The sequence below is a fragment of the Triturus cristatus genome, chromosome 11 (assembly GCF_964204655.1).
Source record: "Triturus cristatus chromosome 11, aTriCri1.1, whole genome shotgun sequence".
In the NCBI taxonomy this organism is placed as follows: domain Eukaryota; kingdom Metazoa; phylum Chordata; class Amphibia; order Caudata; family Salamandridae; genus Triturus; species Triturus cristatus.
Window position 1 is genome coordinate 372684290 of NC_140594.1, and position 15459 is coordinate 372699748.

General features: G+C 46.8%; 1 protein-coding gene across 1 annotated transcript in view; it reads right to left on the bottom strand.

Moving 5' to 3' along the window:
* Nucleotides 1-15459, bottom strand: part of SNRNP200 (small nuclear ribonucleoprotein U5 subunit 200) — a 468968-nt gene that overhangs the window by 139923 nt on the left and 313586 nt on the right. Inside the window, exon 28 of the mRNA XM_085634342.1 lies at nt 7255-7444. Coding sequence (XP_085490468.1) covers nt 7255-7444 — 190 coding nt within the window. The remainder of the gene's footprint in view (nt 1-7254; nt 7445-15459) is intronic.

Below are 15459 nucleotides of genomic sequence, written 5' to 3' on the forward strand. Positions count from 1 at the left end.
AAAAGATGGGGGTTATCGCCACCTCCAGGTGTAGCTGCCATTCAAAACCCACTAGGTGTCGACGGCTGAGATCATTTGTCCTGGCATTCAATGAGCCGGCCAGGTTCACCACTAGGAAAATACCTTGGTGATCCAGCCATTTTCAGAGGTGGCAGAGGGTCTGTAACCCCACCTCACCCTGTTTGCAGTACCACATAGCAGTGGTGTTGTCCGTGAGCACCTGTACCAGTCTACTCTTGATGGATGGCAGGAAGGCTTTCAACACCAAGCGGATGGCTCTCAGCTCCAGAAGGTTGATGTGGAGCCCGGACTATAACGGAGACCAGAGGCCTCTGATCCCCACCTATCCAAGGTAGCGGCCCCAACCCAGAAGCGATGGATCGGTCACCACTGACAGCTCTGGGTTGGGAAGGGAAAGGGGTCTACCGCTGACCCAATTGTGGTACACTAACTACCTCTGCAGATCTTTCACAGTCTCCTCCAAAATCTAAATGAGGTCGAGGAGGTCCCCCTGATGTTGGGTCCATTGGCACTTCAGATATCACTGCAGAGCCCATGTATACCACCTGGTATGCTCAAACAGCAGGATGTAGGAGGCATCAGTCTCAGCAGCCTCAGAGTTGACCTCACTGAAATCCAGGCCTGAGGCTGAAATATCGGGATCCTAGCCTGAATGTCCTGTACACTCTTTCTCAGGGAAAAGACACGAAACCGAACTGGTTCAGAGTAGCTCCGATGAGGCGGAGTGTAGGAAGTTGACTCTATATGGTGTATCAAAAATCTGATATACTGTGTTAAGAGTCCAGGGGTTCTTAGTGGACTCTGGCTTGCTATGCAATCCCAAAGTGCTCTATAAGGGGGCAGTGTGGTTGAGGCTGCAGGCCATGTTGAGTTCAGGAGGGGTGAGGAACCTTGTTGAAACCATTGCCCACTTCAGCTCAGGCCGGAGATGAAGTGGTTGCTTCAGGTGTCGTGTTTGGTCGGTTCTGGAGGCCCCAGAGTCATCTTTTTTGGATTTCTTTAGAACAGGACTGCTGTTCACGGGAGGTCTCGAGTCCTTCTTAAAGGTGGTCAGTCCTCCTTGGGTTTTGGGGGGGAACCCTGTGAGAAAGTGGCTCTGTATATACTGTTCCCAAATAGGTACAGGGTGTACAGAGTCCACAGTCCCCAGAGGTTTGGCAGAGGCTAAAGTTAGATATAACCTTACTCTCTAAAGTGATAGCTTGGTCGAACAGTAAGGCAGTATCAGAGGACAGTGTAAAGCATTTGTTGTACACACTCAGTCAGCAAATGGTCTCACACACTCAATAACTGAACTCTAGGCCAATGGTTTATATATAAAAAATATATGCTTGTTTTATTTTAGAACCAACAATTGGCATTAAAATATACTTTCTCAGAATGAGATGCTTTATATAAATACTTTTGCAATATGCAATTGACTTTTGTAAACAGTTACAAGTGGTTGCAATAGGCAACACTATTTTAAACACAATAATGCATTGAGTTCAAAGGAAATTTCAAGTTATTTGCAACAGATTACTTTTAGGATTACTTTTGGAATTCCAGGACTGGATCCTAGATTCAGTCCTGGGTCAGTACTTGGAATCAAGTGATGAAAGTCGACTTAAATACTGTGATCATTTTTAGACAATATTTAGCTATTTTAAAAGTTGACACTTAGAAAATATTTCATAGAAAACAGTCAATGATTCCCTATGGCAGAAAATTCAAGTTGCAGGTATAGTATGTCCTCGTTACTTTTGTAATCCAGTACTGGGTGCCCAGACTCAGTACTGGGACCTTTATAAAAAAAAAGGTAAGTAATTACGTTTTCAGATACTATACGATTTTTAAAGAATATTTAAAGATTGCAGAAATTGACACTTAGAAGAAATTTCACAGAAAAACAGACAATGATTTCCTATGGGAGAAAATGGGGTTACTGTAAGTACAGTTGTAAGTATTTTTCAGAGTCAGTGTTGGGCACCAAGATCCAGCACTGGGAGCTCACCTAAGAGCAGGTGAGTATTTTCGTTTTCGTTACTCGGCTCATTTTTTGTGAATATTTTAAGATTTGAAAAGTCCACACTTAGAAGAAATTTCAGGAAAAAGCCAGTCAATGTTACCCTATGAAGAAAATTGAGATATCGGTTTAACGGTAAGTACTCGACTGGCAAAGTTGAGGTTCTGGGAATAGACTCAGGGGTCCCCCAGGGTCAGGTAGGTACAGTTGGTTCACTCCCAGTGGCACTAGGGAGGCCGGGTGCAGAGAGAGCTAGGCCCAATGTTATCCTATGAGAGGTAGGGGGGCCTTGGCTGGTGGCTGCTGACTAGCAGGCCACGCGGCTGTGGGAGCTGGGCTCCTGGTCACTTACTCAGGCCAAGTGGGGAAGTAGATAGGTGTAGAGGTTGCACTGCCAGGGCCCCTCGGGCGGCTGGGTGCAGGGTGCTTTTGAGCCTTCGGGCGCTCAAATGATTTCAATGGGAAATCTCCGGTTTAGAAAAAGACTGCAAACTCGGGGACGAGGATTCTTCAGGTGCCACCACCACTTCGAGCACCACTTTGGGCACAGGGGGCCGCGGGGCGCCGCGTGCAGGGGTGCCTTTTGGTGTCGGGAAATCTTACCCTCTGTTGATCGCGGTAGGGGGGGCACCTTGTTCTGCGGCTGCAGGCTTCTTCAGGAGTGTCGAGGGAGGTCCTTGGATGCCGGACTCGGGGTCACAGTCGCCGTGGTGTCGTCCTTGTGGTCTTTGTTCACTCCGGCACAGGCCAGGCTTGGCTGGTGCAGAGTGTGCTGGGTTCGCGGTTCCGGGCTGCTGTCAGGGATTAGAAATAGGTTTTGAGTAGAGCCTCTACTCATGGGAGTCCCAGGGGTTTAGAGTCAAAAGGTAGCCAGGTCCTCCGGGGTTTGTGAGGTTGCTGGACACAAGAGATGCCGGGTTTGGAGCAGGAGCAGGTTTGAGGGTCGACATGCCGGTCGGGCTGGGGCCAAAGCAGTTTGTGTCTTCCTCTTCTTAGCAGCTGCAGGGCAGGTCTTCTTTCTTCTAGCTCTTCTTCGGATTTCGGAATCTGGAATCTGGGAAAGGAAGGTTCAGGGTGCCCCTAAATTCTAGATTTAGGGGCGTTACAGGTAGGTGAAGGGCAGGGACCAATGGGTCCCTGTCTTGGGGTGGGTACACCCCCTATCCTGCCTCTCTCCTGTGGGAGGGGGGCAGCAGCCTAGTCCTGATAGGGTAGGGCTTCCCATCTCCAAGATGGTGAGAGCCCGGGGATGTGCTTCACCTCGCCTCCCCCACCTGAGGGGTGGGGTTGGCAGGCTGGCACATCCCCTGTCCTTATTTGGGGTTTCCGACCAAGCTTCCCGCCAGAGTGGGGGGTTGCAGTGGCCTGGGGAAGCTCACAGAGGCCTTTGAAGCTTCCCCCTGCCCATCCTGGGGGAGGAGATTTAGCACCTCACCCAGGATGTGCATTGTTGCAGGCCCAGGAGAGCAGGGGCTCTCCTACCCAGGGGTCCAGCAACATGTCTGCTGTGTGGCAGCCTCAGAACAGACGTGGATTGTAGGTCAGATTTTAGGGAGCATCTCTAAGATGCCCTCTGGGGTGCTTGGTACATTAAATCCCACACTGGCATCAGTGTGGGTTTAATGTGCTGAGAAGTTTGATATCAAACTTCTCAGTCTTCAGTGCTGCCTTTATGGTGCTGTGGAGTTTGTGTTTGACGGGCTATCAGCACCATGTACTCTTAAATGGCAGCACTGCACTTACAGTGCCCAGGAATGGACCTGGGTACTGTAGGGGCATAGGGCTCCTGCTCCTGTGCCCACACCATTGGCATAGAGCACCCAGCTAGAGGGGTGGCTGATGTATGCCATGGCAGTGTAGGTGATGGGCATGGCACACAGGGATGTGTGCCATGTCGACTCTTTGTTTTGTCTTGCACCCAGACACCCAGCCTGCAAGGGCAGTGTGTGTGTAAGGGTACAGGGCCTCTAAGGGTGGCACAATAAGTGCTGCAGCCCTTAGAGGCCTTTCCTGGTCACAAGGCCCTGGGTACCTAGGGAACCATTTACCAGGGGCTGACATGTGGCCAGGGTTTGCCAATTTGGGTTTTGTGTTTTTAGGGAAGGAACATAGGCCCTGGGCACCTGATTGGCAGGAGTCCAGGGTACACTCAGTCAAAGTACATTCAGCAATTCAGCAAAAAGTGGGGGCATACCATGCAAGAAAGAGGGCACTTTCTCACAAACCCAGATGCAGGAAAAGTCGTCTTTTGCACAGATTAGGCAGAGAACGGCAGAAAGTCAGCTGGACTGGGGCCCAGTGAGGTAAATTCTTCAGTATTCTTCTTTTGCAACTCTTTGTGTCCTTCTTCGTAGGTCATCAGGATCTGCTTCTCTGGTGCCAGAGGCTCCCCTAAATACTGAATTAGGGGCAGTAGGTGGGAGTGTAGGGTAGTAGCCAATGGGCTATTGACCCTTGGGGTCACTACGCCCCCTATATGACCACTTTCTGTGGCAAGTGGGCATAGCCGTGTTCCAAATGACTAAGTATGCCATCAAAAAGATGGCTACTTCTGAAAAATCGTGCTCACCTCACAGTAGCCCACATTTGGAGGTTGTACTAGCCTGTAGGTGGCACACCCACCTAACTAGCTATCGAGGGGGAAGAGGGATGGGGGGTGGTTGGCATCTCTCCAGTGAGGGAAACCAGATTTGCATTCCAAAGGCAGCGGCTTCTTTGAAGCTCCCAGCCCAAGGAGGTTAGTCAGCAGGTGCTCCTGTGGGAGGGGGGTGTTACAGGCCTTTGTTCTGGGCCTCCTGAGAGAAAAGGCTATCAACTTAGGTCAGAGAAGTGTCTCGGTGGCAGGCTGGTAGACACCAATCAGCAAGCACACCAAAGGCTGGTAGGTTTTCAGAGAGCACATCTAAGGTGCCCTCTGGGTGCATGGATCATTACATCCAACACTGGAATCAGTGTGAATTTACCAATCTGAGATGTTGGTGCCAAACACCCCTATTTCCAGTGAAGCCATCATGACGTGGGGTGAATTCGTTGTCACCAGTGTCCAGCACATTTTAAAAATGTCTTCCCTGGTAATTTGTACTGGCAGTAATAGGACTGACCAGCACAGGGGTATAGCTGCTCATGCAGGTATGCCCTGACATGTAATATTAAGCACCCTGCCTTAGGGATGTTAGGCCTGCTGCAGGGGTGACTTACAAACATTACATTCAGTGTTAGGGACATGCCCCCCAGGGATGTGTGACATGTCATCCTAGGAAAATGGGTCATTAGTTGTGTGGCCTGCACAAGTAATGGGCCGGCACCTGTCCACAACTGGGAACCAAACACTCCATTGTAGTGCTCGACTCTCACAGGGTAGCCTTGCAGAGCAGTCCAAAGCTTACTCAAGGGAGGTGGTGTGGGCTAGTAACCTCCATTCACAGATACATAGTAATACTCAATTAATGATTGTCCAGTCTGAGCTTTTTCTTTTGAATAGGAAAAAGTACATTAATTACACACACACTACTCAATACGATCCAGCAATTTACAAATAGTGTTTTTGGATGACATTGCGTAATCATTCCTACCCCTCCCACAGGGAGGCCTAGAGCAACAAATAATAGAATATCCCTTAGAATGAGCACACATTTAATATGGGTAATAAAACATGTTTACTTGGCATATGAGTGGTTGTCAACGTCATTACTTCATTAAAGCATTCACAAGAGAATATGTCTGTACATGTATAGGTGATTTGTCTCAAATTTACTTTTAGCATGAAACAGGTACTTTTAGCATAGCCCCTGTAGGCAACACAATTATAATTACAAAATGTATGCAAATATAGTTCTCACCCCTAGAGTGTGGTTGCAGCCTCAACATTTTTATGAAAAAATAAAAATACTGCATTCCTGCAAATAGTCCCTGAATGACATCACTTTGGTAAATGCACATGTGTAATTACCACTTTTTACCCCTAGAGGGTGTCTCTATACATGAAAAGCTCACATTAACCATTGTCAGGCCACAACTGGTTGCAGCCAAAACCCATCATTGAGAGCTGTCGAACAAAAGCTCCAGCAGAGGAAAGCTTCAAAACAAAGAAAACCCCTTGAGGGGTAATATTTTTCCTGTGTCCACAAACTTAGGGTGGGGGACTATTGAATTCCTTATGGGGGGTGAAGGGGACGGAGGAGGGACTCTGCGTTGCTCCTGCAGCTCCCTCCTACACTTGGGTAATATTCTGGTGGTGACCTCGCTCTCCTGGGGTCATCACGAGCTGCAAAGGAGGGGTTTCTTTGTGAAGCTGCAGTGAAATTGACATGCCCAGTAGCGCATTATAGGGCGCTCCTCACGAGCAGGGTGAATTTTAAAACAGTGGCTCTCCCGCCGTGCTAGGGAGAGCCACGACGCTGGTTTCGTGTTTTTTTCAAAATCGCACAGCTTTGCGCCACAGCTTCACTTTCTTTGGGGTGCCCGGTCCCACCCGCCAAATAGATGAGGGTTGGCTTATTATAGATACATTAGTCATCAAACCCCAAGACTTAAAAATGTATTTAAAAAAAATCTCTAAACCCTCATAAGTGATTTTCTTTGAATTAAAATTTGATTACTTTTAAGAGCTAAAGTTAATTTTATTATTAGACAAGCATGTATAAGAATTCTCAATGTAAAAGTGGGCTTGGGGGCTACAAATTGATGGACTAGTTCAACACATTAAAAAAATGTTGATCCTAAAATTTTATCTGAGAGCACTTTGAAAGAGGACTAGGGGATGGTAAGAGGCATTGCAGTCTAGCGCTGTAGACCATCTTCCTAGCAACAAGGTACATTTGATGTGCCTTCCAGGAATTGTTAAATAGTCCAAAGGAGTTGTAAGTGTAGATGGAAAAGGTTCAGAATTTCAAGGGGGAGGGGGGTTATTATGCTTTTGACTAGCAAGAACAGTAGGATTGTTAAGCTTAACATTAACAATTATAGTGGTTTCACATAAAACACATTACAATTATACTCACAGGTGCTACACAACAAAGAGTACCCTTGCAAATTTTAAAGGAGGGGTGCTAGTAGAGCGGTATATAAATATGAGGCCAGGAGTAGCACGGCATCACAAGCCCAGTTTATAATGCACTAGATTTGTAAATGTGTGCAGTATGAGAAAAACAAACTCTTATCCTCAATAAAATAGAAGTGCACCGACAGAGCTATGATATGCACAAAATTAGGTTGCAGCAGAGACTTACAGAGCCAGCGGTCAGACACCACCCTGATGAAGTACTGTGGTGGAAGAGGCTCAAAAACTGGAACGAAGAAGGTGATGAGGTGCTCATCCTGGGCGTACTTGGCTTTGAGCAGGAAATACTCATGGTGCAAGATTACCTCACTGTCCACGTCCTCCACTAGAATCCAGAAGGCTTCTGAAGAGCCATGCACCTGAGTGAGAAAGCATAGGTAAAAATCAAATTCTCCAAACATTATTGAGCACTTCTCAAAGAAGGTGCACCAGCACAAAAAACAACACTTAACTTTGATAGGCTCTCATCGAGATCCAACATTGTCCAGGAAGGATCTTTAATTGCCCAATGTGAAATGGACAATACAACAGGACAGATTTTCAATGAATCCGAACCAACCAATGGCAACTCATTTCTGCCCAACTCTGATCGCTGCAAAACCTGCATGCAACCTTGAACCTTTATCTTTTAATGGTGTAATGCTTGCAAAAAATACAAGAATGAAAAGTCAACTGACGGCATTCCTTACCAAAATTGTTAATAGTGCTCAGTAGGATCAAACCATTCTCAATCTTTGGATTACCAATGATCCAGTAGCCTACAAACAACTGACAAAGCCCCACTCTGAGCAAAAGGACTAGAAAATGTATTGATGTATTTTCACTGTCTGATTGGCAGTTTGGTTGTCACCCAGGGATCACAACCAAGTTGGTCTTCCCTTGTGGCAAAAGTGCAGTGTGTGGCTACATAAAATGATCAACTTGTACACAGCATTGACACCGCAGACAAACCTATTCTATGGGAAAGACTCAGAAATGTAGCAGTGATCTATGATATAAAAGGATTACATGGTTTTCCTCTAAGTGAAGGGACCACGTAGGTATGCACCGACTTCGAAGCGTTATAAACACACTCTATACACAGTGGCTCTACATCCTCTGATTTGCTCAACATACATAGGCAATTGCTACATAAACATTTGATTTCTAGAGCAGTTAAAATCTATACTGTGGAGAACATAAACAACTGTTCTTCCTTGGAGGATTACTAGAGGATGCCCAAATACTATAAGTCATAATATGATTAAGGTTGGACTGGATGCCAATTGGTTTGCTCTCAATAGAAACAACAGAGCTTCGAATTGCTGGCTAAATTAACATTGTGAATCATTTACCACCTAATCCTTCGTCTCAGGAATTCAAGAGTTTTAGGGTTATTCTTGTCCCAAGTCTTAATACTGAACAGCAAATAAACAAAATGACAAAAAAGTGGCAGGTAGATGGCTTGAACAGTAATTGGTCTAAGAATGAATTACTGCATTGGCGATATTTGGAATAAATGAAGTAATATCAAACATTCAAAAAATAAATTAATGGGCAAATGCTTTTTAGACACCTCCAGGTCATTCCACCTCTGAAGGGACTCCATTGGCAGTGGGTGAGCGAATGTTATTTTTTTTACCAAAGGACACCGTAGTACAAATATATGCTTATCAATCTGCTTTTGGGTTAGTGAATAAACTTTTCAAGCTAGGTAGCAAAGAGAGAGAAATTTGTTATGCAGATAAATAATTGCTGAATCTATCCATGTCTTAAGTAACAGCTAAAGGAGGGCGATCATTGGTAGGTTTTGAAACAAAACTATTTATAGTCACATTTCACATTGGAAATTGTTCCAAACTTATTACTCAAGAAAAAGCTAAAAGCTGTTCTGATCATTGTTCATTTCACAGCTACGATTGGATACTTTGAAACATTTTAGCACACCTGAAGCATTAAGATAAAATTATTTAAAAGGGACAAAAAAGTCAATATTTACCTCATCCCAACAGGAAACAATAATGGCCACCTTTAACAGAAATAGGGAATTGATGCTATTGGCTGGCCGAGGGCCCCAGGCTGCTTCAAGGACCAAAGGCCCAGCTGCTGCCTGGCTGAAGACCCCAGCCCACTGACTAGGCCGAAGGGTTTGAGGCTTACGTACTGTGAGAAAATGGTATGTAATATATGGTGTGGTTGTGCAACCTCACCGTATAATTGTAGGAAGCTGGCTCTGTATATAGTACACCAAAAAGAGGTATACTGTGCAAAGAGTCCAGGGGCTTGCTCTACCAATACCAAGGTGCTCTCTTAGGGGGCAGTGTGGTTGAGCAGGTTTAGGCTTATCAGAGAGGAGTGTTAGACATCTGCTGCATGCATTCAGTCAATAAATGATGCACACGATTCAAAAAGGAGATCCACACCAATTTATAAAAAAAAGAACATTTATCTTTATATAACTTTAGGGCCCAAGATTATCAAAATCAAGTAAATACATTTTGTAAAGAATTTTTACAGATTTGAGAAATCAACAGTGCAATTTCTGAAGAGGAAAGTTATCCTATGGAGCATAAGCATATAGTGCATACTGGTACTTTACAGCGACTTACAAGACCAATCTTCCGGACTTAAGTTGGGTGCCCCGTTGAAGTCAGTGGGGATCAGTCCAGTTAAAGAGGCTAGAGGCTGGTACTGGGGGGCCAGCTGGGATAAACCAACAATGGGGCTCAGGTCTCATGATGCTCGGGGATGTACGGACACCTCTGATCCTCTTCTCCATGGGCGGGAGCGACGGGTGCAGGTGTCTTGAGGCGTCGGGTTTTTGTCAACGGAGACACTCAAGGTAGAGGGGGGTCTGCAAAAAGAGGCTGTAGGTGGTGACAGTGAGTCCACTGTGGGAAAACCCAAAGTGGGCTTCGTGTCTGGAGGGTCGGGAGACAACGGTGGCACAGTTGGCCTACTTCAACTCAGCCTAGGGGGCTTTCCGGTTTCAGGTTTGCGAGGAATTTGGCATTGTCACCTCTGAGGGAGGTCAGATTCACAAACCAAAGACGGTGGCCTCTTTGAAGCTCCCTGCCTTGGAATGCTAATTTACTGGTCCTCAAGTTGAAGGGGTTGAGAAACACCCTCTCCAGAGAAGGCTTTGTTCCCGACCACCCAAGAGGTTGGGCTCTCATCCATGGGAGTCAGATGTAATGTTATAGGGAATTTATTGAGCGCACGTAAACCAAAGGTCACTTGGCGCTGTGTTAGAAGCCACCCCAATGATAAGGTTTAGCAATAGGCCTGAGTGAACAGCCAAGTTTTCAGTTTTTTTCCTGAAGCACATGTAATACAACGTTTGCCTCATCTCAATCGGTAGAGAGTTCCAGAATTGGGGGCCTAGCATAGCAAACCATGAGCCATCCATTCTGTTATGCTTAAATCTTGGAATCGTCAGCAAGTTAAGTTTTGCTGATCTAAGGTTCCGTTTAGGGAGGTATTGATGGAGCTTCGTAGAAATAAATTTGGGGCCCCTATCATGAATTGCTTTGAAAATCAAGCAGCCTGTCTTGAACATGGACCGCTGGGCCACGGGAAGCCAATGAAACTGCTTCATCAATGGCCTAGTATGGCAGTGTCTCGGTTGTTGGTGAATAACTCTAGCAGCTTGATTCTGTATCAGCTGAAGCTTGTGAATTTGATTGGCTGTGACGCCTAGGTAGATAGCATTGGCATAATCCAACCTGGACATAATCATCGGCATCATAATAACCATGCTTGCTTCCCTGGTAAAGAATCTCCTTACTTTTTGAAGCTCCTTAGTTGATAAAAGCAAGATGACGTGACCATGTTGCTCTGCGATTGCATAGACAAGTTAGCATCAATTTGAATGCCAAGGCTCTTTACAGAGTTCTTAGGGATTGGTGGAGTTCCTAAAGTATCCGGCCAGTCTACTGGCGTCCAATGGTGTAGTCTGTTGTTAGAAATGACTATCTCTGTTTTATCAGAGTTCAATTTGAGGTGGTTGTGACTCATCCAGTCTTTGATGAATAACATGGTATTTTGAAAGAATGCCTTAGAGTTCTCCGTCTCGTCAATTGGGAAAATCAGTTGCATATCATCTGCATAGTTGTAGATCTTAACCTTCCTACGTTGGAGAGAGTGGATCAAGGGGCAGATATAGAGGTTGATCAGATGGGGGGACAGGGAAGAGCCCTGTGGTACCCCACAGGTGGTAGTGACACTGACCGAGTTATTAGGTGCCACCCTGACCACCTGGGTGCGATCCCTCGGAAAGGATTTCATCCAGTCTAAGGCCGTTCCTCTCAGACCTGCCGCTGCCATTCTATCTGTTAATATTGTATGGTCCATGGTGTTGAATGCCGCCGACAGGTCGAGCAGGACCAGTGCCTGCGTGCACCCCCTGTCTGCCCCATTCTTCAGGTCGTCCCCCACGCTTAGGATGACTGATTCTGTCGAGTGAGATGGTCGAAAGCCTGCTTGATGGGAGTCTAAAAATTGAGTCTCTTCAATAAAAGCACATAGAAGTTTAGCTACATGTGCCTTAAGTATTTTTGCAGGGTACGGGAGGAGCGAGATGGGTCTGTAGTAGCTCAATTGTCTGGGGTCCACGCCAGCTTTCTTTTGAAGCGGGAATAAAACTGCGTCTTTGAAGGCTTGTGGAACCACGCCTTGCTCCAGTGACAAATTGAGAAGAGAAAGGGTGGCATCTAGGAAGCGGGTGAGAATGTCTTTTTGTATAACAGGGGGACAAGGGTCTTTAGGTGAGAAAGATCTTACCTTGTTACTTAGTTCTGTAAGACGATCTAAAGTTATGTTCTGAAGGGTAGAGTATTTCTGGATTGGTGTATTGCCAGTCTGTGGTGGCAGACTGGTCTAGAACAGTCAGCCAACACACTAAAAGCTGGTAGGTTTTCAGTGGGCACCTCTAAAGTGCCCTCTGGGTGCATATATTAATAAATCCGCCACTGAAATCAGTGTGGGTTTATTAATATAAGGTGTTTGATACCAAACATCATAGTTTCAGTGAAACCATCATGTAGCTGGGGAACTCGTTTTTACCTGTGTCCAGCACATGTACTTAAAATGGCTTCCCTGGTCACTAGTACTGGTAGTAACTGAACAGGCCTGCACAGGGGCATATCTCATCATGCACATATGTCCACACATGTAGTAGAGTGCACCCTGCCTTCATCTGTAAGGCCTGCTGTAGGGGTGACTTAAATACACAGCATGCAATGTCTGTAGGAATGGCACACAGGGTTGTGTGCCATGTTGTGTTTTCACTTTTATCTGCACCAAGACACGCAGTCTGTATGACTTAGGTGAGGGGTCCCTTAGGGTGGCACAATACATGCTGCAGCCCTTAGGGACCCTCTTTAGCCTCCTTGCTCTAGGTACCAGGGTGACCACTAACTAGGGACTTACAGGGGGTGCTAAAGGTATTGCCAATTCTGGAAACAATTTTACAGTTTAGGGAAAGGGATCTGGCACTGGGGACCAGAATATCAGGAACCCAGTGCACTTTCTGACAAAACTGCACCGAATACCAGGCAAAAAGTGTGAGCGATCATGTCAAAAAGGGGCATTTCCCTGCAGTTATACACTTAACCTCTGTAGGTCCAGTAGGTTTTGTCTGTAAAACCCTCAGCTGAACCCTGGGTAGCTGTGGCACTGAGCAGCAAAGATTATACAGAAGAACAAGTGTTGAGCATTTAAACAGCACCAAAACAACTGAAGAAGAAATCGACACGACCCTCAAGAAATCAGACATTTTATAAAAAATAGACTTTTTTAAAATAAGAATTTAGAAACTAAAATGAAAAGGATCCACCGGATTTAGGAAGCTGGCTCTTTATATAGTAAACCAAAAATAGGCATACTGTGCAAAGAGTCTAGGTATTTCCTTATAAGTGGACAGGGGCTTGCTGTAGCAATCCGAAGGTACTCTTCTAAGGGGTAGTGTGGTCGAGCAGCCTTTGGCTTATCACAGAGGGGTGTAAGACACCACCAAAATACACACACACACACACACACACACACGCAATAAATTATGCACACAACTCAATAAGGAGACCAACACCAATTTATAAAAATAACATGCATCTTTAAATATATTCAGGCACCAGAATCAATACAATCAAGTAAGTACATTTCGAGATAGAAATACTTTAGATTTACAAAAGTCGACACTTTGTGCATTTTTCAGAGGCTGCAATGTTATCTTATAGGAGAAAAACAAATACGGCATAAAGGTAGAGTACAGCGACTTACGAGACCAATCTCTTGGATTTAAGGTGAGTATAGGGCAAGGCCCAAGGCAGCACCCGCAAGTCCCCTCCAGCGGTACTAGGGCAGCTTGGTGCAGAGGTGCAATACAGCATATGTCAGTCTATGAGGATCAGTCTTTGTGAAAAGAAGGAGACTGCAGGTTTCGATTGGGAGACCAGTTGGGATGAGGGGGGGTGGGGGGGGGGGGGGGGGAGGGGGAATAGGTCTCACAATGCTCTGGGACTTTGGTCCTCTTATCCATGGGCGACGTGTACAAAGGTGTTCTTAGGTGTTGGGTTTTTGTCACTAAGACCAGTCGCAGAAGAGGGGGCCTGTAAACAGAGGCTGCAGGTGGCGTTAAAAAGTCCACAGCGGTGAAACCCAAGGTGGGCTTTAAGTCTGGGGACCATGTTGGCACCTTTGGATTACTTCAGCTCAGGCTAGGTGGCTCAGATACAGTAGTGCTTTCAGGCGTCGGATTCTCACGGTCTTGCAGACTCACAGTTCTTCCTTGGTACCGCCAATGTACAGAGGAACATCTCAACTGTTCCATAGGAGTTCCTGGTTCTTGGACGATGTGCTGGCAGTTCTCTGAGGCTTTGGACACATCAGCTGCAGGAAAAGTGGTCTTTTGGCGCTGTTATCGAAATCAATGATAGGCCATCAGGGTTAGTGCCAAGACAGTTGCTGGTTCTGCTGTTCTTGCTTCTTCGGACTCTTCATGTCTGTCACTTCTTTCAGGTCGGCAGGATCAGAGTTCCAGGGGCTTCCCTAAAAAACTAGATTTAGGGGTTTTAGGGGAGTGTGAGGGTAGTAGCCAATGGGCTACTTACCCTTGGGGTCACTATGCCCTATCTGACCACTTCCTGTGGGAAGTGGGCATAACCCTGTCCCAGCATTCCTAGGTATGTCTGTGAGAAAGTGCCATCTTTCTGCATGGTATGCCCCCACTTTCTGCTGAATTGCTGAATGTACTTTGACTGAGTGTGCCCTGGACTCCTGCCAATCAGGTGCCCAGGGCCTATGTTCCTTCCCTAAAACAAACCAAACCCAAATTGGCAAACCCTGGCCACATGTCAGCCCCTGGTAAATGGTACCCTAGGTACCCAGGGCCTTGTGACCAGGGAAGGCCTCTAAGGGCTGCAGCACTCCTTGTGCCACCCTTAGAGGCCCTGTACCCTTACACACACACACTGCCTTTGCAGGCTGAGTGTTTGGGTGCAAGACAAAAACAAAGTCGACATGACACACATCCCTGTGTGCCATGCCCATCACCTACACTGCCATGGCATACATCAGCCACCCCTCTAGCTGGGTGCCTTATGCCAATGGTGTGGGCACAGGAGCAGGAGCCCTGTGCCCCTACAGTGCCCAGGTCCATTCCAGTGATGCCATTTAAGAGTACATGGTGCTGAGAGCTCGTCAAACACGAGCTCCACAGCACCATAATGGCAACACTAAAGACTGGGAAGTTTGGTATCAAACTTCTCAGCACATTAAACCCACACTGATGCCAGTGTGGGATTTAATGTACCCAGCACCCCAGAGGGCATCTTAGAGGTGCCCCCTTAAACCTAACCTACAATCCACGTCTGCTCTGAGGCTGCCACCCAGCAGACATGTTGCTGGACCCCTGGGTAGGAGAGCCCCTGCTCTCCTGGGCCTGCAACAATGCACATCCTGGGCGAGGTGCTAAATCTCCTCCCCCAGGATGGGCAGGGGGAAGCTTCAAAGGCATGCCGCCTCTGTGAGCTTCCCCAGGCCACTGCAACCCCCCACTCTGGCGGGAAGCTTTGGCCGGAAACCCCAAATAAGGACAGGGGATGTGCCAGCCTGCCCATCCCAACCCTCAGGTGGGGGAGGCTAGGTGAAGCACTTCTCCGGGCTCTCGCCATCTTGAAGATGGGAGGCCCTACCCTATCAGGATTAGGCTACTGCCCCCCTCCCACAGGAGAGAGGCAGGATAGGGGGTGTACCCACCCCAGGACAAGGACCCATTGGTCCCTGCCCTTCACCTACCTGTAACGCCCCTAAATCTAGTATTTAGGGGCACCCTGAACCTTGCTTCCCCAGATTCCAGATTCAAAAACTACAAGAAGAGCAAGGAGAACAAAGACCTGCC